This window comes from Scardinius erythrophthalmus, assembly GCF_964197995.2.
Source record: "Scardinius erythrophthalmus genome assembly, chromosome: 2".
Taxonomy (NCBI): domain Eukaryota; kingdom Metazoa; phylum Chordata; class Actinopteri; order Cypriniformes; family Leuciscidae; genus Scardinius; species Scardinius erythrophthalmus.
The window spans coordinates 10,718,749-10,740,091 of record NC_138222.1 but is presented as its reverse complement, the minus strand read 5'-3'; the positions used below and the strand labels follow the sequence as shown (position 1 = coordinate 10,740,091).

General features: G+C 36.8%; 1 protein-coding gene across 1 annotated transcript in view; it reads left to right on the top strand.

Moving 5' to 3' along the window:
- The window catches only part of myom1b (myomesin 1b), a 57,080-nt gene extending 36,275 nt beyond the window's left edge, over positions 1 to 20,805 (top strand). Inside the window, exons 19-39 of the mRNA XM_081356709.1 lie at positions 4 to 130; positions 1,957 to 2,141; positions 3,856 to 3,970; positions 4,491 to 4,647; positions 6,181 to 6,287; positions 6,384 to 6,428; positions 7,358 to 7,494; positions 7,604 to 7,748; positions 7,835 to 7,894; positions 8,129 to 8,196; positions 8,274 to 8,387; positions 9,769 to 9,856; positions 10,192 to 10,230; positions 11,222 to 11,327; positions 11,456 to 11,619; positions 14,385 to 14,421; positions 14,537 to 14,559; positions 14,671 to 14,726; positions 14,863 to 15,078; positions 17,644 to 18,106; positions 18,251 to 20,805. Of these exons, the coding sequence (XP_081212835.1) occupies positions 4 to 130; positions 1,957 to 2,141; positions 3,856 to 3,970; positions 4,491 to 4,647; positions 6,181 to 6,287; positions 6,384 to 6,428; positions 7,358 to 7,494; positions 7,604 to 7,748; positions 7,835 to 7,894; positions 8,129 to 8,196; positions 8,274 to 8,387; positions 9,769 to 9,856; positions 10,192 to 10,230; positions 11,222 to 11,327; positions 11,456 to 11,619; positions 14,385 to 14,421; positions 14,537 to 14,559; positions 14,671 to 14,726; positions 14,863 to 15,078; positions 17,644 to 18,106; positions 18,251 to 18,426 (2,628 nt within the window). The 3' untranslated portion in view covers positions 18,427 to 20,805. The remainder of the gene's footprint in view (positions 1 to 3; positions 131 to 1,956; positions 2,142 to 3,855; positions 3,971 to 4,490; positions 4,648 to 6,180; positions 6,288 to 6,383; positions 6,429 to 7,357; positions 7,495 to 7,603; positions 7,749 to 7,834; positions 7,895 to 8,128; positions 8,197 to 8,273; positions 8,388 to 9,768; positions 9,857 to 10,191; positions 10,231 to 11,221; positions 11,328 to 11,455; positions 11,620 to 14,384; positions 14,422 to 14,536; positions 14,560 to 14,670; positions 14,727 to 14,862; positions 15,079 to 17,643; positions 18,107 to 18,250) is intronic.
- The last annotated feature ends 538 nt before the right edge of the window (positions 20,806 to 21,343 follow it).

Sequence of the window (21,343 nt, the reverse complement as noted above, 5' to 3'; positions counted from 1 at the left end):
TAGGTTTCAGAGCTGAAGGAAAAAATGCTGTACCAATTCCAGGTGCGTGCTGCCAACATGGCTGGTGTGGGCATCCCGTCTCTTGTCAGCGAGGTATTCAAGTGTGAGGAGTGGACTATTGCTGTACCGGGTAGGCACAAACTAATTCGAATAATTCTTTTTTTTTTTTTATTATCAGAGCTGTAATGCTTACCCACAATAAAGGTGACCCTTGTGAAAAAGTAGTGCTTTTAAGTGCTTAAGTGGGACATATTTTTATATGTAATTTCATAATTATTACTTCAGTAGTCTTTTGAAATATGGTTTAAGGGCCCTATTTTAACGATTTAAGCGCATGGTCTAAAGTGCACGGTGCAAGTGCACGTAGGGCGTGTCCGAATTCACTTTTGCTAGTTTAACGACGGGAAAAATGGTCGCCATGGTCTAAAAGTGTTGTCCCTATTCTCTTAATGAGTAATGGGTGTGTTTTGGACTTAACGTGCAATAAACCAATCAGAGTCTCATTTCCCATTCCCTTTAAAAGCCAGTTGCGCTCACGGCCATGGTGGATTCGCTATTTACATGACAGAATTTGCAAGTGGAAAGACCGAACGCGTCTCCAAAGAGGAAACGGATCTGTTCGTGCATGAGGTTAAAGCGCGCAAGCAGACCATCTACGGGACAAGCCAGATTCCACAATATCTTTATGTACACAATAATAAACACTGATAATCTGCAATCCTCAGTCAAAAATCGAAATGAAAACGATAATTTGGAACTATTACTGAAAGATACCGATTCCAAAAAAGACACAAAACAAAAACTAGGGGCCCTATTTTAACGATCTGAAACGCAAGTGTCAAAGCGCAAAGCGTAAGTAACTTTGTGGGCGGGTCTTGGCGCTGTTGCTATTTTCCCGGCGGGATAAATGACTCTTGCGCCCGGCGCAAATCTAAAATGGGTTGGTCTGAAGTAGCTTCATTATTCATAGGTGTGGTTTGGGCGTAACATGAAATAAACCAATCAGAGCATCATCTCACATTCCCTTTAAGAGCAAACGCGCTTTTTCCTTGGCGTATTGCTATTATAACGGCGGATTTGTCAGGCGCGCGCCAGGAGCAGTTCACAGCCGAGGAGAGCAACGCTCTCGTCACGGCCGTAAAAGAGAGAGAAGTGACATTAGGGATGGAGAAACACACCCAAATTAGCTTTGGTTAAACAGGTATATAATAATGTGGGTAAATGTGTAAGCTAGATGTATGCTTTTATAATAAATTGTCTATCTATCTATCTATCTATCTATCTATCTATCTATCTATCTATCTATCTATCTATCTATCTATCTATCTATCTATCTATCTATCTATCTATCTATCTATCTATCTATCTATCTATCTATCTATCTATCGTTTGTAATAATATGATTTGCAAAAATGAAAACTGCTGCTTCTGTGTAGATTAGAGAATCAAAGTGTATGCGCGTTGTGCACGCTATACATTATGGTCAAGCATGCGCCCTTAAAATAGCATAATGAACAACGCGCAACGCGCCACTGATTTTAGACTAGGTTTTTTCTGGCCAGTGGCGCAATTGTTTTATGGAACAGTAAAATAGCACCAGTGATTGTTTGCGCCGGAACACGCCTCCTTTTTTGCGCTGAACCGCCCAGGGAGCGCAAGTTCATTCCCTAGTTTAGCGACGTGCTTCTGTGGAAGGAAAAGTCCGCTTTGCGCAGGTGCAAAATAGGAATGATACATGCGTCGGTGTACAAAGTCAATTGCGCTGGGTGCGAGATAGGGCCCTAGATCTTTTAGAACCCATAGTTGCCAATAGAATAAAATACACATATAGATCTAAAGTAGCCTACATCCTTCAGAATTCTGCAGATTCTACTGCATGTTTTTGCAACATTTTCTCGTTCATCACATCAGCTCTGACTGATACGCTTTTAAACTACGCTAAAACATTTTTTTCAGGACCACCCCATGACCTCCAAGTACAAGAGGTGCGTAAAGACTCTTTGGTCTTGCTCTGGAAACCACCTGTCTACCAGGGTCGAGATAAGGTCAATGGATACTACATCGACATCAAGGAGACTGAAGCAGACTTTGAAATGTGGAGAGGGGTCAATGAGAAAGCTAATGACAAGATATTCATGAAGGTTTGTATGTATGTGGAACCGCGGGGCGGTGGAGTTGGCTTGTTAAGGTTGAGAGATTTGCATACTCTTGTGAAAAAGAAGTACTTTTAAAAAGAACACCTATTACAGAAATAATATACTTGAAAAGAACTTGTGTGAACTGAATGTAATGTTTTTGGACACTAAATGAGAATGTATTATAGGTTAAATTTATATTATATGCAATTAGCTGAACTTTAGAGTGCTTTTTTGACCAAAATTAACTAGGTCTTAATCTTTGTGTGTTAATAAAAAATAAAAAAAATATTACAGACTATAAGCAGACTAGTACTAGTTATATAAGCAGACTGGGACGATAACCTGATCAGTTTTGAAAGATTCACTTTAAATGTAATCTTAAATAGCGCACTACAGATAAAATTATAATAAAGTAACTTTAAATGTGCTTTAGTGTGTTCAATACATCAAAATAAGTGTACTTCTTTAAAGCACAACCAAATATTATTAAAACATGTTTTGTACTTTAAAGTAAAACTTGATTTGGTATTAATACAAACTGCATTTTTTAAAAGTGTACTTAAGTGTGTTAAGAAAAATAGTAATGAAAGCGTACTGTTAGGGGGGTAACAGCTGTAAGACCCAGGACCAGATATGTTGAAAGAAGACCAGGAGTCGTGAAGTTCAATCAAAAAGAGAAAAATTTTACTGAAGAATAATTTGCAGTTTCATCGGTAGAGCCAGTGTCAAAGTCTCACGAGGAGGTCGCAGCCAACTCTACTTTACACAAAATCTCACACCAATTATACCTTTCCCAAGGACATACATTACATCATTGCTACTTCTGATTGGCTAAGAGAACATAAAGTCTAAACAATTCTACACTTATGGATAGATAGTAGGGTACGTCGACATTAATCAAGATAATTGTCATCCGAGTCCATGATTTGGTCCGGTGATGACCTCGGAGGTCGTCGAAAGGCGTCTTGAAGTCTGCTGCTACATATCACGAGACCTGTACAGAGCATTCTACGCATACACAAAAGCACAAGGGAATAGCAGTTCTTCCAAGGTTGTAGAGGGCCTGAGCTCATTATTATCAGGACAGACTACCCAAAACATACTGATACAACCTTCCCTCCCTCAGAAAGTACAGATAATGTGAAATACACATAAAAGAAGTACAATTCTGTGAACCAGATCACGTAAGTCACATAGAGGTTGACCCCTGTAACATAGTGTCATCTGATGAGGGTCTTCTTCAGGCTTGCCCTCTTCTATTAGGTTGTTAGCTGTTTTCCCAATACAAAGAGCCTGTTCTCAAGGTCCTCGTTCAGGGCACTAAAGATTAGTCACAGACACTATAATGCACTTTGAAAGAACTGGTAGAAATGCTGACAACAAAATATGCTTAAAACTATATGTGAATCACTTGTTGAATACAGTATAACTTGATTAGTACTTGTTATAGGAATAAAGTAAAGTCTCAAAAGGATATATAGATATATTGAAGAGACAAGGGATCCTGACCCCAACCCTTCAGTACTCTCTTGAAGGACACTTAAGTGGTCTTTTATTTGATTAATATTATATTATCAGCAAGTACAGTTTTTTAATAAATATACTTTTAAGATTTAAAGTACACCACAAGTGCATATTTAATACAATTAAGCACACTTCTTTTTTTTCACAAGGGTTGGTTTATGTTAGTAAATGTTGTTCCTCTTCATTGTTCTAGATCAAGGATCTAAAGGAGGGGGAGTCGTATGTTTTCCGTGTACGCGCTCAGAACAAGGCCGGTGTAGGAAAAGCATCAGAGCCTACAGAACCGGTGGAGGCAGTGACTAAACCAGGTACTAAACTGGACTAAATGAAATCAAACAAGAATTTTGCGAGTAACGTTTTATTGTACTGCAAAAATAGCTACCGAAGATAAAATTGAAATCAATGTGAAATAAAAATGTGCTTTCTTAATGCATGTTCCTGGTCCTGTTTGTGTAAGATTCATACTTTTCACTTCATGATCTTTCTTCAAAATGTAATAACTTGATCTGCTTCTGAAATGATTTCCTTTTTGGATGACACCACCATTCCTTCTTATTTTTCCGACCATATCCTCCAAACACTTTTTATGACCCAATCAATTCCTAATGGATAAAATTATTTCCATTGTTATTATATGGTTATATAAGAGTGAACAACAGGAATGGAACAAACACAAACACGTAATAATCTGTACATAATAAACATTGTGCTATCTAGTAATCTGTTTGCTAAAGTGATTTTTAAATCCAGGCTAAGCTTGAAGCAAACCAAAATAAACTAAACTCAACTAGCCTCAACAAAAGCCAACAAACTATTTCTTTCTCTCAGGTACTGCCGAGATAGTTGTGAATGTTGACGATGATGGCGTCGTTTCACTAAATTTCGAGTGCTCTAACCTCAATGCTGACTCCAAATTTGTCTGGTCCAAGAACTATGTGGAAATGACAGAACCTGAACGCATGACCACGGAGACCAAGGGTAACAAGTAAGTATTTACGTGCTAATGAGTTAAATAATGAATTATTGAATTTAAAGTCTTCCTGCAGTCAATCAAACTCATCTATGATAATCACAATGGCATATTTAAAAGAAAAGAATTACTTTGAAAATAATTTCTTCATACCTTAAAATAGCTTGAATGTAACCATGCTTTATTTAGGTAGATCTATGCATATTAGGGGTGTAAGAAAATATTGATTCATGGGAATATTGTGATATTATGTTTGGCGATACTGTATCGGTTCTCAAAGAGACTATTGATATTTATTTGTTTGATTCTAAAAATCAACATCCCTAAAAATAATGATAGGAAAAGCCCCGTCCCGCACGTTGATGGGATTGGTTACATGTTTGTGATGGTTGGAATTAGGGGCGGTTTAAAACCGTGTTTTTGAGACTGTCTTTGGGACACTGCAGTTGTAAGGAGAAAATACTCGGCAGTAAAGCATATTAAGAACACCTTACGGACATATAAGCAACATTAAAAACTTGATTTTCACCACAGGGCAGGGGTCTTTAAAATAATGTCTTAAAGGTGCAGTAAGCGATTTCTGAGAATCATTGTTGAATACTGTTGATATTTGAAATCAATCCAAACAGACACACCCCTCCCTTCATTGCTTTGCATCCAAAATGCACACGCAATGCAAGGATGTTTCTTTATCATAGCTGAATCGAAGCAAAATAAAGCCAAGAGAACGAATGACAAAGAAGAACAAAAAATTAACATACAGTACACAAGAATATATACAAGCAAAAGTGTGTAGTTAGTCGCCAGCAGCACACACTCAAAACTAATGTTACTCACGTATGGAGCAGAAACAACGCAACCTCAGCATCAGTTTTCAGGCCTTCCCTCTTCTGTGTCTCCTCTGACCATTTCTCTTCTGTAATGTCTCTCAGCCATCTCTCTTTCTACAGTCCTTCTTCAAATCTTCCTCTTGCTTGCTCTCTCTCCTGCCCCATCGTGAGTGTATACGCCCCCTACTGCTGATTGGCTACAAGTGTGTTGTGGCACTTGGTCTGATCCACTTTCAATAGCACTTACTGCACCTTTAACTCTGTCATTTACTTACCCTCATCTCATTCAAAACCCATAACTATTGTTCATCTTCTGAACATAAATGAAGATATTGTGCATCCACTGAAAGTGTAATCAAAATGTTCAAGCTTCAAAAAGTACATAAACATCCTAAAAGTAATTCATATGAATTGAGCATAATGTCTACATGTTAATCCAAGTCTACAGCACAATATTGCTCACTGTTCTGAAAATGAACAAAATTTGTTTGGAACAGCATGAGGGTGAGTAAATGATGACTGAATTTTTATTTTTGGGTGAATTATATCCCTTCAACTAGTAGCTTGTTAACCTTCTGATCAATCATATTTATAAATCTTTGAAACATATTATTTATGAAATGTAACAAACAATTTAATCACCTTTCTAGGGCTACAACAACAAAAAATAGATTAGCATGAAATCATTTTGTAGTAACTCTTCAATATTTATCTGTAGGTCCAAAGCCATCTTTAATACGCTTTCAGAAGATGACCTGGGCATCTACTCTTGCTTCGTGACACACACTGATGGAGTGTCTGCCAGCTACACACTCTCTGAAGAAGGTAACTTTACCTCCCTTTTTCATTTTTGTATTTTAAAATGTGCCTAAGTTAACATTGTTATTGATTGTGACATTTTCACTGTCCTGTTCTTTACAGCTCTAAAAGAGCTCCTGAAGGTCAGCCACGACCACAAATTCCCCAGTGAGTACACATTATATAAGGTTTCACACTCTCAGTTTTTTATTTAAAATTTTATTTTTTTATGCATGTGCTCTAGCTCTATCCTGTGCACATTAGCATACTTTTAAGAGTACTTATTAGGGAGATAATATATACTGTAAAAGAACAGAGTTAAGTGTGAATGGAAATGTAATGTTTTCGTAACCTTAAATATATTTCTAATAATAAATTTGCAATTTAGTACAATTAAAATATAAGAGTATAGTTAAAATTGTAATCAAGTGCTTCACGTGCTTTAGTGTGTTAGTCAACACATCAAATTAAGTGTACTTTAAAGCATGACAAAAGATTAATACATAATTATTTAAAATTTACTTTAAAGTAAAACTTTTAGATTGACATTATTAAAAGTGTACTTAAGTGTGTTAAGGAACATACTCATGAAAGTGCTTAAAGACAGCACTCTCTTTTTTTAAATAAATATTTTTAAGATTTCCACAACTAAGCACACTTATTTTTCACAAGGATAGTTATATAAAACATGTATGTAAAAAAACAGTTTGATTACACAGTCCCACCCTTACACAGTGTCCTAAACAGTAAGTTTTTGTTCTGTCATATAAACGAAAGCAAATTACAGTATGATTTTTAAAATACAGCTCTGTGATGTAGGATTTTTTTAAATGAGATAGACAAAATGTCACGTCATGTGATGCTTATTCTTTGCTTAGGACAAAGTAATGGTTAGGTTGCATTTGAAAGATGCATCGCTTGTCACTTTTATTGCATCATGCCTGCTAAAGACGCTGTTTCAATACAAACCAGAGCATAAGTATCCAGGTTTCCATAGGCCTCCAATACAATGAACATTATGCAGGACCGAATTGTTGTTTTGCTCTATTGTTCTGTTATTACACTTGCTATTATCCACTTTCATCCCTCTTCTTCAGTCATCCCTCTGAAATCAGAGCTGGCCGTGGAGCTGCTGGAGAAGGGTAGAGTTCGCTTCTGGTTGCAGGCTGAAAAAATCTCTGCCAATGGAAAAGTTGAATACGTGTTCAATGACAATATGATCTCCCAGGGAGAGGTGAGAGGAATGCAGAAACAGACACGCAGTACATGAAACATTACTCGTGAAATTCTTTGGAAACACTCATTTGGTTTGCTTCTGCATTAATAGTTTTTGTGTGTTGTAGAAATACAAGATGAACTTTGATAAAAATACTGGCATTATTGAGATGTTCATGGAGTCTCTGGGAAATGCGGACGAGGGAACATTCACTTTCCAGCTTCAAGATGGCAAAGCCACTAACCAGTCCAGTCTAGTGCTAATTGGAGATGGTACTAATCTAAAAGTCCATATATACGTACATATATGTATCTCATTTATAGAGTTTGTACCAATGACAGCATCTCATTTCCTTCAGTGTTCAAGAAATTACAAAAGGAATCCGAGTTCCAGAGAAAAGAATGGCATAGGAAGCAAGGTACGAGTATATTTACAGTACTGTAGAAACATATTATTATTTTAAAAAAAGCTTGTGAACAATGTGTTAAATGTTTCAAACAGTAATATAATACATCATCACATGGCCTCGTTATTCCATGGATCCATAGAATGTACATATTAAACTGTAAAAAGTACTAGTAGTATAGTATGGTCGTATGTCATTCCAGATACTGTGTTTGTACATTATTCACTGCTGTTTCTGCACTGTAAGGTCCACACTTCGTGGAGTATCTTGGTTATGAAGTCACACCTGAGTGCTGTGTAAGACTGAAGTGCAAGGTGAGTCTTCTCTCTAATAAAACACAACTGTAGTGCTGCCTGTTTCTTTGTTAGTGACATATTAACATGTGATCTAGGTTGGTAATATGAAGAAAGACTCCGTGGCCCTGTGGTATAAGGATGGACGAGAGCTCAAGGTCAATGAGAAACTGGATTTCTCTGAAGGAGTATTAACTTTGGAGATCACCCAGGTGAGAAAGCATTTCACTCATGCAGAGAAAATTATTTGGTGTAGAAACAATTTTCACTCAGAAATTGTTTGCCAATTTTACAAGAAACGGCAAATAACTCATTGAATCAAATGTAACATTTTGAAGTGCTGTAGTATTTTCTTGCAAAACGTACTCCAGTAATCTTTTTATAGTGGGTTACCCAGATATTACTCCTCATAACTTCACAAAATATTGTCAGCAAGTTACACAAACATTTAGTTAATATGTATCTAGAAGTATTTATTTAATGATTCAATTTGAATATAAATTTGACTATACTGTATATACCATATTGTTTCCACAAGTTACAAGCATAATTGTATTAATTAACTCTGTTGTTGTTCATTCATTGCCACGTATTACTTATTCTCTTGTTTTAGTTCAAATCAGGACAAAAAAAAATGATAAAACATGCTCAGTGATTTCTAAATTAAACTTTTTTAATGGAAATAAAATTGATAAAAAAAGGACAGACAACAAACAACAATGTACATGACTTACATTATTTTAATTTGTAAATGTAAAATTGTGACAGTAAATAATGTGGTTACAATATTGACATAAAACATACTAGAATTATATTAGGAAACTAGTCTACCACTTTTAATGCTTCAATATACACCTGTTTCATGTTTAATAATATAAAATATGGGATATTAATACAGTTAATTAATCATTTTCTTGAGCAGCAAATCATATTAGAAAATCAAGACTGGAGTTATAATGCTGAAAATTCAGCTAATCCATCATATGAATAAATAACTGTTTAATATGTAAATATATTTTAAATTGTAATAGTATTTCATAATATTACTGTTTTTTACAGTATTTTTGATCTAATAAATGTAGCTTTGGTGAGAATAAGAGGCTTCTTTCAAAAAGATTAAAAAGTCTTCATGACCCCAAACTTTTGAACGATAGTGTATATAGGTTTTTATTATTTTCCACAACACTTTCCTTGTTTTTTTTTTTTACATTTTCTCTTACTTTCTTGACCCATTATACAATATCTCCGTTTTGCTCATTGTCATTTCTGTTTGTGATTTATTTTTCTGACCTTTTCTATCCCATATTATCAGTTTGGCTTTTCAGTCCTTCTCTCCCATGATCATTTTAACTTAAGCAATATCTGTTTGCATACATGTTTTTTTTGTTTTTGTTGTTTTGTGCATCTGTCTTCATACTCTTTCAAGTTTACTTCTTGCTTGTTACATTATTTTCTTTCTGCTTTTGTCAGATTGTTGTGGCCTACAGCATCCAGCGCATTCCTGTAGTGTTAGATTAAAGGTCCCACACATACTTAAATTGTTAGGCATGTAATTGTTTTGATGAATTTTGTTTGTTTCTGTGTCAACGGCAGATTTCGAAAAAGGATGCTGGTATATATGAAGTAGTTCTGAAGGATGACAGAGGCAAAGACACCTCCACCCTCAACCTTACTGACCAAGGTAAACAGCAGAAATATGCTTTAAAAGTACTAATAGCTACTATTATTAAACTCTCCAGAGCTACTTTATGCACTTTATTTTAACAACTATGCATAATTTACTGATGATATTACTATAGTAAGTACGTGTAAGATGTGAAACTTGGATACTGTAAAATAAAGTGTTACCAAACATTTTATCCTATTTAAATCCATATCCCAGAATGTCACAGATTTTCCCCCACAATTGGTGCGGAAACTGTGAAGAAACTCATTTTTTCTTGATTTTATCTGTATGTTAAAGATGCTAATAATACTCGATCTTTTGTAAATAAATGTCTAACTTCTGTTTTCCAGGATTCAAAGACCTGATGAATCAGGTTTTCAGTGTTATCGGTAAGATTTACAACCTCATTTTCAAGCGTAAATGATCTTTATGAGGACATAGTAAACATAATTAAAAAATGTCTTCTAAATCTCCACAGTACATCTTTACATTTAAAGGGATACTCCACTTTTTTTGGAAATAGGCTCATTTTACTACTCCCCTAGAGTTAAACAGTTGAGTTTTACCGTTTTCGAATCCATTCAGTTCCAGCTGAACTCCGGGTCTGGCGGTACCACTTTTAGCATAGCTTAGCATACATCATTGAATCGGACAGGACCATTAGCATCTCTCTCAAAAAAAAGAGTTTAGATATTTTTCCTATTTAAAACTTGACTCTTCTGTAGTTACATCGTGTACTAAGACTGACGGAAAATGTAAAGTTGCGATTTTCTAGGCTGATATGGCTAGGAACTATACTCTCATTCCTGTGTAATAATCAAGAAACTTTGCTGCCGTGCCATGGGTGCAGCAGGCGTAATGATATGACACAGCGCCTGAAAATAGGTCTAATAGGTTAGACAAACTTAGTCCCGGTCACGTTGGATGTTACAGAGCTGGGGACTATTTTCAGGCGCTGCGTCATATCATTACGCCTGCTGCACCCATGGTACGGCAGTAAAGTTTCTTGATTATTACGCAGAGTATAGTTCCTAGCCATATCAGCTTAGAAAATTGCAACTTTTCATTTTCCGTCGGTCTTAGTACACGATGTAACTGCAGAAGAGTCAAGTTTTAAATAGGACAAATATCGAAACTCTTTGGTCATTTTTTTGAGAGAGATGCTAATGGTCCTGTCCGATTCAATGATGGATGCTAAGCTATGCTAAAAGTGGTACCGCCAGACCCGAAGTTCAGCTGAATGGATTCGAAAACGGTAAAACTCAACTGTTTAACTCTGGGGGAGGTGTAAAATGAGCCTATTTCCAAAAAAAGTGGAGTATCCCTTTAAACATGTAGTTTTAGCAATGCAGGACAAATGTTGACTTTCATTTTGTCCAGCAAACTCTTCCACTCAACTGAAGATCCAGAGCACAGAGGAGGGAATCAGGATCTACTCCTTCGTCAACTACTACAACGACGAGCTGCACGTCACCTGGCATCACAAGTAAGAGTCTCATCAAGCAATGTTACTGTAATTACTGTATATTATACACGCTTTACCCATGGTTTTACTGGTGACTGAGACAGAGTATAGTTTTTACTGTGTGCGTGTGTACGTGTGCTTTATTATAGAGATGCTGCGATCGCATTCACCGAGCGCATTAAGAGTGGTGTGGTGGGTGAGCAGCTGTGGCTGCAGATCTCTGAGCCCACCGAGAAAGATAAAGGCAAATATGCCATTGAGTTCTTCGACGGGAAAGGAGGTTTGCGCAGAACTGTGGAACTGGCTGGACAAGGTGAGGAAACGCATGCTCATACACACACTATATAATAGCTCTGTGCCAAAAACTAGGCACACGCTTTGATGTCTAATAGATATGAAAAATATCATATCACAATTTTCTGAAGATCTATAAGCAGTAGGCTTTTTAGAATTACATTTAAATTTCTAAAATATTAAAAAGTAGTAGCAGGGAGAATCAATAAATGATGAATAATTCACTGCCATTGTGAGAATACCATGTAATAATGCAATCAATAACTGTAGTCTGATTTTAAAGGGGCAGTAAGTAAGAATTACTCCCATCTAGTGGTGAATTTGTATTTTGCAATCAAACTAATTTTGCTCTCCAGCGCCTCGCGTTTTCAAATGCGCGTTGCATCTACGGTAAGCGATATGTACCAAAAAGCTTTGACAGGATGTCTTCTAATAGCACCTCGTCGAGTTTTCCTTCTGGTGAACTGGTTTGTTATTTCAAACAAACTACAACTTGACACAACGAACAAACGAATGTTACAGTTTTGAACAAACAAAACTTACAACCTTGTTTATAGGACCATCTCTACTTTACTCAATAGCTGCTATTCATCAAAGAGCCTGTTTAACTTTAACTATGTTCTACTGTCTATATCAGTGTTTCCCAACCTTTTTTCAGTCAAGGCACCCTTTGAAATTTAAAAAAAAATGTGTGGCACCCTACACTAGTGTTGTCACGATACTACTTTGATACTATACTTTGAAATGTGCTGGTTTTGTTTTTTTTTTTGTTTTTTTTTTGATGTGCACAAATAAATGACAGGTAGGCTACCATAAGATTTTCTTCTTCCTGTTCCTTTTTTTTTCTTCGTTCATGCATGTTACAAATGAATGAATGAATTAAACATTTTTAATTTTATATAATATATAATTTTGTTATAATTGCACAAGATAGCTTGTTTTTACTATATTTTATGTAGCCTAATAATTTCACAGTAAATCTCCAAATTAATGTAGAAACATCATAAAGACAGTATATTTCAAATAATTGTTTAATGGCATCTTTTTATGAATGAAGTGTTATTTGATTCTGATGTCACTGCTGCACTGTCACATGTGGATCCCACACGCGTCCCATTTTCTCACAACTCTTAACGTTCATTTAAGACTTTATTTAACTAATTTAAGACTGCTCTCATGAGGATACTCAAAGCGAAAGCTCGAAAGAGAAGTCGAGTCTGGCGCGCGTCGTGTCAGCATCACAGGACAGCGCATTCTCTTTTGTATTTTCTCGCTTGCATGGTTTGAAGCATTTGCATGAAGAAGAACGTGATTATATAATGTAACGCTAGCCAAAGGATGACAGAAAAAAATGCTGCTTTAATTGCGTTAAATATTTTTAACGTGTTAAATTGAAAAATATTAATCGCACGCGTTGCGTTGACAGCAGCACAACCGATGTGAATACGCGGCAAGACGGACGTTGTGACAATTCGTGTGTATTTGACTGTAAGCGCATCAATGAAAAATAGGCAGCTTTATGTGGACGCACTGGGAATGAATGACGCACGGGAATAAAATCACATGCAAGCGCAACCTCCGCAATTCAACGCCAAAAACTTATGATTTGCATTTGTATTATAAATTTGTGCGCATTATTTGTTGTTATTAGAGACTTCCGACGATCCGAGATTGATGGTAAAGATTTGTTTTTTTTTACACAGTTTCCCGCTGGGAAACGCTGGTCTATATAGGCTAATAAAAAAATAAAAAGCCTGTAATTAAGACCTTAACATTGACTTACCTGTCGAGAAGAAAGCAGGCAACTTCAGCGTCTCTTTTGAAAGCTTTCTCCTGCATTAGCTATCCCGACATGATAGCTAATAACCCTTGTTTTTGTAATCTCCGATCACGTTTCCCTTTACGGTCTTATTGTGGAGTTTTTCGACTAAGAGGACTCGTTATCCTGTGACTTAACCGTGCAGTGCAGCCTTTTAAACTTGCCGGGGCAGTGACAAAAGCGCCTCTCACTGCTCTGCTCCGTTTCTGCTGGTTTCAGTCACTTGACGCGGGCTCTGAACGAAAACGCGTTGTGGAAACGCGTTGGCCTAGTACTTTTTGTCCCTCTCTGCTATTATAGTTTTTCAAGATGGCGGAACTACATGGAAGCCTCCGTGGACCTACCCGTCCCATGTATATAAAGATAATAAATTCTTCGTTTACGAGGATAAGTCAGATCATTGGCAGAGGTATTTGGACACCATTGAGGACATATTTATGAAAAAAAATATTGATTTTAGATAATAAAATACCTAAAAAGTTACTTATTGTCCCTTTAAAATGTAATAACAAATACTTCATTCTGGTACTTCAATCTGATTACGTTATCCGGATTACATTTAATCAGTTACTACCCAGCACTGTGTATTTGTGGTGCTTATTTTGATGTGTTGATTAACATACTTATGCACATTTAAGTACTTGATTATAATTTTAACTATAGTGTGTTATTTGATATTACATTACAGGTAATATATTTTAAATGTATTAAATTGCAACTTTATCATTACAAATGTGTAATAACAAATATGTTCAAAACAAATACATGACATTTAAGTTTCATTTATGGGATGCACCTGAAGGTCTCAAGATGTTCTCAGTGTTGTAGAAATCTGCTATTTGCCATCAACCATGTTTCATTTGTTAAGTGTGCAAAAGTGTCCGATAAGTTGTGGCTCCAATGAGGAATAAAACAAATTTTATAATAAATAATGATGCATATACATTACATTTTTTTCTTTTCAGCATTTGACGATGCATATGCTGAGTTTCAAAGACTCAAGTAAGTGCCTTTAAGCTGGAAATGGTTTGTGATTTGTGATGAATAATATTCAGCTTGACTGACTGAAGAACTAAATTGAATAACGACAAATATTTTCTTCAATTTTTTTCCTTAGGGCTGCAGCTATCGCAGAAAGAAGTGAGTAGATGAATGGAGAAATGCATGCTTGTTTAACACATCAATTTAACTGTATCTTCTGAAAGGTGGTGTGAGTGTAGCGGATATTTGTAATCTTTGTGTTTTCCTCAGATCGTGCTCGTGTGGCAGGTGGTCTGCCTGATGTTGTGACCATCCAAGAGGGCAAGGTACTGTACATGGTTCTCCACAACATTTCTGCACAGCTCCACAGAGAATTTTCCCACAAAAACAACAGCAACAACAACAAAAAAAGTTCTGTTTTCAGTATCACTCCATCTGTCTCTCTTCCCTTCTCTCTCATAGGCTTTGAACTTGACCTGCAATATCTCGGGTGACCCTGTACCAGAGGTCACTTGGCTGAAGAATGAACGTGAGATGGTGTCGGACGATCACTACATTCTGAAGTTTGAGTCAGGCAAGTTTGCCAGTTTCACCATCACCGGCGTCAATACGGCTGACTCCGGAAAGTACAGCATCCTGGTAAAGAACAAGTACGGTACGGAGAGCGGCGATTTCACCGTAAGTGTCTTCATCCCAGACGAGGAACACGGCAAGAAAAAATAAAGAAAATCACAAAATCAATAAGATTAATGAAAGATTTGAAAGGATTCTGAAAGATTTAGAACAAGTTTTAACAATAACGCCCTATTATATTGAATATCTCAAGGTACACTCAGTCAAACGTTTGGAATAATTCTGATTTTTGAATGTTTTTGATAGAAGTCTCTTCTGCTCACCAAGGCTGCATTTACTTGATCAAAGCACACAGTAAAAACTAAGTAATATTTTGAAATATTATTACAATTTTAAAGAACCTATAGAAATATATTTTTATAAAAAGTAATTTATTCCTGTGATGTGTCTTCAGTGTCACATGATCCTTACATCAAATAATCTTTACTGTATTTTGATCAGACAATGCTCAAAAATGTTTGTAAAAAATCAGCATTCTGAACTTTTGACTGTTTTATATCCTTAGTGGAGTGTACAAAATGGTGCTAATATCTTGGTTGCAGATTGAAAAGTGTTGGTCCAAGTTTTAATCCACCAGTACCCACATTTACAAATAGTGCTCTAATTGGAAACAAACTGTTTTAATCAATCTTTTTCTGTATAGATCTAGCTTCATAATAATTGTCAACCAGCATTATTTACTTGACCGTTTCTCCATTGTAGTGTTAGTAAAATAGTTTAAAGCCCAGATTTGAAAATGAATGCCGTTCTGACTGCAGGTTGTATTGTGAGTGGCTTTCCGTATGTAGTTTTACTGTAAGAAGAAACCGATGCACTGATGTGCAGAAAAGATCAACAGTTTTGAATTGAGGGAAAAATGGATGCTCCGTTTTTGTACAGTTTATCATTATTCTGTCCTGAAAAGCAGGGGCTTAGATTCACAAAAAAACACTAAATAGTTCTCATTACAATGAATGCTGTAAAGACGACTTTAAATGTTGTTTAAATGAATCATTGGCCCTGCTTCAAGGTTTCTATGGATACTTCACACTGCTAATAAATCACTGCACGTATGATCCCATTGTGCATAGCAGTTATGACTTCACCTCCTGTTTTACCTCACAGATAATGATATGACTTCCTGTGTTATTTCCAATAAACGGAGCACATATTCTCTCAACTCCCTCTCTGTGTGGTTTCAGTGTGTCCCTTGTTTCTTCTCCGCACTGTCCTCGTCTTTCACATCCCTCCTTCCTGAATCCTGCATCTGAGATGCTGATGTTGTCTCGTCGTCTGAACACCTGGACCAACCTAAACACGGTCACTAACTTTACCCTCAACTGCAGACCTAACCTGCCCACTCTCACAGAAACTGAGTTCACAAATACTGATTTCGTTTTCATAGCCTAATAGAAATGTTCAGAATAAATTTGAGGTAAATAACTACTTTGTAGAACAGCATAGGAACAATACTACATGTAACATACTCATAATATTAGTTTTTATTAACATCCAAGTGGATATTGTGCAAAACTTTTTTAGTGCATTGAAAAAAAAACATACAAGGGTCTAATTTTAAATAATAATTTATGACACAATTAAAAACACTTTGATTTGTGCATCCCTAAATTCAAGTCATGAAAATCTGGGGGAAAAAGTCTGGAATACACTACACGACTTTTCAAATCTGAACAGATTTTGAAACACTAGGCATCACACTTAACAACTTTATAAATGGTTAAAGAGAAAACCATCATACACTACAACTAAACAACTGATCACACACTACATTACTTTCAAGTTCTTCCCAACTTCCCAACAACAAACTTGTGTTAGGAGACGCATGAGATCAGATCAAAGTAACAGTCCAACATGTTTGATTTCCTCTGGTTGAATAGAAAAAAAAAAATCTGTGCCCAATATACACTACACTATTTTAAGTGAAATCTGCAGACTGGCTCTGACTTGTGGGAAATGGCATTGACTCAAAATTGTAATTCAAGGCAAAAATCTGAGTTTAAGCAGCCTTTAGTAAGAGTGTTAGGCCTGGTTTCACAGACAGGGTTTAGATTAAGCCAGGATTAGGCCTTAGTTCAATTAGGACATTTAAGTAACTTATAAATAAGCCTTAGAAAAAAACAATACTGATGTGCATCTTGAGACAAAACAATGGCACGGACATATTTTAAGATATGACAGTGCAAGTTGCTTTCAGGTTAAACACCTCAAACATGCATTTTAGTCTGAGACTAGGCTTAAGCCTTAACTGTGAAGCCGGGCAATAGTTAAGTGTGAATATGTAAATAATTTGCACCTAACACTATAGTTTATTGGTTCGGTTAAATATTCACACAACTGTCAATAACAGTGATTGATACTTTTTCATAAAAACACAGACGTAGGGTTAGATTTGCAATAATGTAACTCATTTTCTCAACTTTTTATATTTATGTAAACTTGGTAAGTGATATTATTTAGATCACACACACACACACACACACACATACATATATACTAGGTCTTCACTATTACCCCAAAATAATTGACACTTTCATGGTAATGTGGATTAATCATTTATAGTATTTAATCATAATGTACATCCATGTAATTTGTGCTTCTTGCTCTTGCCAGTTGAATGCGATTGAAAACATGGGTGATTATGGTGTGATGTCATATCTGGCTGATGCTGATGGAATCGTGATTATTGGACCTGGGACTCCTGCACCCACTTCTCATTCAACAAAGCCTTCAACCAGATCAATTCCCACAACACCCACCCCAGTCACTCCAACTCAAACACCAACCCCAGCTAATCCAAACCCTCAAAATAAAACTACAGATACCCCGACCCCTGAAAATCAAACCCCAAGTACACCAACTCCATCAACCCCACCAACTCAAATCCCAGAAAATCAATCCCCAGGTTCCCCAGCCCCTGAAAATCAAACCTCAGATACCCCTATTCTCCAACACCCAGCTAATCTGACTTCCTCAATCTCAAATACATCCACTCCTGAACCCTTCACTCCCACACCAGGTGAGAAATCTGCAAATATCTCAATGGACGATAAGACGATAACAGCAATGCTGGAAGGTGAGAAAAGGTGCAGAAATACACAAGACATACAGACATACATAAACCTATTACATACATCCTGACAAACCATATATGTGGCTTTGTGTGTGAAAGTGAGTGTTTGTTGGGGAAGGTGTAATTTACAGGTTTTGTTTCATACAGACTCTGCGTCTAAATCAGATAATACCACTTTTACAGAGGCGGTTGAAGCCATACATCACACTGACCATGTTGATGTACCTGTTTCTACAACTGCACCGGAAACCACATCTTCATCCGAACCGGAGCCCAGCCCAGAGGAAACTACAGCAGCTCTTGAAACTGCAAACGAGGATTGAAATGTGTGTGAAATGAAAGATGCTTAAAAATGCTTGAGGACACGGTTTAACTGTATTGTTGTTGTAGCACTTGGTATAGGGATTGTAACCACGTTAGTTATTGTTTTAGAGGTTATTTGATGCGTTTCTTCTCAAATGCCTGGTTTAGCATGTTAACTATCTGTTCATCAGTGCTTTACGGAGCCCCTAAAGGGACATAGTGATGGCCCTCTTCTCGAGGAATCAGGAACGAGCGTCTGCGCCTCATGGCTCAGCGAAGGCTAAAGTCATGTGGTTCACAGGTCAAGCTGGCAGAGGAATATGACAGGAGGATTGATCTTTCTCATTCCTCTGTAATGGGCTTGAGTGATCAGTTGGATCAGGATGCATTGTCTTTGCCGTCCTCTAATCCGGCAGTAACTTTGGACAGTGGTAAACTGCATTTATCCTGATCTCATTGCTTCCTTTTTTCATATGGAAGTGAAATAGTATTCCCCCCTTTTTTCCAACAGTGGCTATTATGAAGGTTGTGAGACATATCTCCCCTTTGTTGGCTATAAATTATGTATTTATAAATTATATGAGTGAATGGAGTCTTTTATCAATCCAGGAGATGTTTGCGTGCAGGGAGTGAGTGCTCTCCCCTGCAGGTTCCCTATAGTGGGTTAAGTTTAGATGGCAAGAACATTTGGCATTTATACTATGCCGTTCTTGTATTTGCACTCCTCCTTGTGGATTAAAATGAAGGTTGCAATCTCCCCCTGGATGTAGTGGTATTACTAAAGGTCAAGTTGATATTCTCCCTTTGGTTGGTTCTTCCTAAGAGCTTTATCTATATATTATAGATAAAGAAGAAGCTGACATAGCTTAGCCATTATTCCTATAGAGGTCTGCTCTCGGGGGCTTATAAGGCTATTCCTGTTCCGTGATGGAGGGAGGAAGGTTGTAAAGGCCGGGACTCCCCTTGCTATAGAACAGGGGTGCCCGATCCTGTTCCTGGAGATCTACCTACAGTACCTGCAGAGTTCAGTTCCAGCCTTGCTCCAACACATCTGTCTGTAATTATCAAGTGTTCCTGAAGATCTTAATCAGTGGGTTCATGCGTGTTTGATCAGGGTTGGAGCGGAACTTTGCAGGACGGTAGATCTCCAGGGAACAGGATTGGACACCCTGGCTATAGAGCATAGAATCTTGGGGATCATGTCCTACTATTAGAAGCTATTGGCCTAGGGTGTAATACCACAATACAGTCTATGTAAGTCCTCAGGATCACCTCGGGGTTGACAAGCTCTGACTCCGGCTTAGTATCCGTAAAGTCAATCATGCTATGCTCATAGCGCCTTCAACAGATGCGGCATTGAAGTTCCACTTCAAAAGGGAATGTCTAGGTTACACATGAAACCCTGGTTCCCTGAGAAGAGGAACAAGACACTGCGTCTCGTTGCCATGCTTAGGGCTTGCCTGCAAGTCTCCTTCAGACAAAAGAGTTGATGACGTGTATTAAAGGCACCCTTTTATACTTACAGGTGCCCCACTTGTGACGTCATGGACAGCCAATAAATTGGCATGTTTGTCACTCATGCTTCAAACACCGGTCATGCTGATGGCGTTCCCCATAGCGTCTTTAGCAGATGTGGCATTTCGTTCCCCTTCTTAGGGAACCAGGGCTACATACGTAACCTAAACGTTTCCCCGATGAACGCAATAGTGTTACGAAAGAACGCAAAGTTTTGCAAGCAAACGCAAAGTTTCTTGGGGGAATGCAATACTTTTGAAAGCAAACGCCAAGTTTCTCTGAGGAATGCAATAATTTTGTGAAAGAATGCAAAGTTTCTCTGGGGAATGCAATCGTTTTGTGGAAGAATGAGTGAAAGCAATATTTTTACAGGAAAATGCAAAATCATTTCTTATCCCATCTCATAATCTTTCCATCACCATGTCTCATTAGTGGTATCGTAGTGCTTTGATGTCAACATGAAATAAAAATAGACACTTTTTACTTTTAGTGCATATTTCTGGTCTTATTATGCACAAAATTACGTTATTCCCCCTCGCTAAGTTTTATTTCATTGTAGGATCCACCTAATGAAAGCGTTATATCCTTTACGTCTGTTGCTAAAAGCACTTAAACGCAGTGCACTAAGTTTGCAGTACATGTTACATAGATGTTTATTCATTTAGCAAATGATTTAGCCAGCAGCTTTCAAAATAAAACAAACAGAATCAATTATAAGAGAGGCGACAATACAAGTAGTGCTACATTAACATTTAATTGAATACTAGAATAATACAGTGCAAGATTTATTAAATATCACTGAATTTAATTTCACATGTAAATGTTTTGAATATGTAATCTGCATGTTTATTTGTGATTAAATAAAATATACATCCAAACACTTGAGTGATGAATATATTACTGACAATCAGCAAAACTGCAACATCTCAGTTATTGTTGTTTCACCATGTTTTTCACTTTCATACTGGTCCAGATTTTCATTATCTCCTAAGAACAGCATTTGTAGCAAAACATTATGCATATACTCTCTATTTCTAAAGCGAAAAGCTAATTCATGAATTTCATTTAAAATGCAGAAGCTAGAGTTCTCACTAGAACCAAGAAATGTAATCATATTCTCCAACTGTTGCTCACATTCTATATCAGAACAATACTCTCAATACTTTGTGCACATGCACAAACAACAAATTGATATGATATTGAGATATGGACCGTTGTGAAAAGTCAAGCTATTGAAGAAACTCAAATCACTCATCAGATGTTAACTCTTCAGAATCAACACATAAAAAACAAGACTATGATTTTATTTTATTACAAAATATTACAGTCGATCTACTGTAAATAAAAATAACACAGAGCAGTGATTTTCATGTTAACAGCCTACAATATACGTTTATATTGTAGCACACATTTCAATCAAAT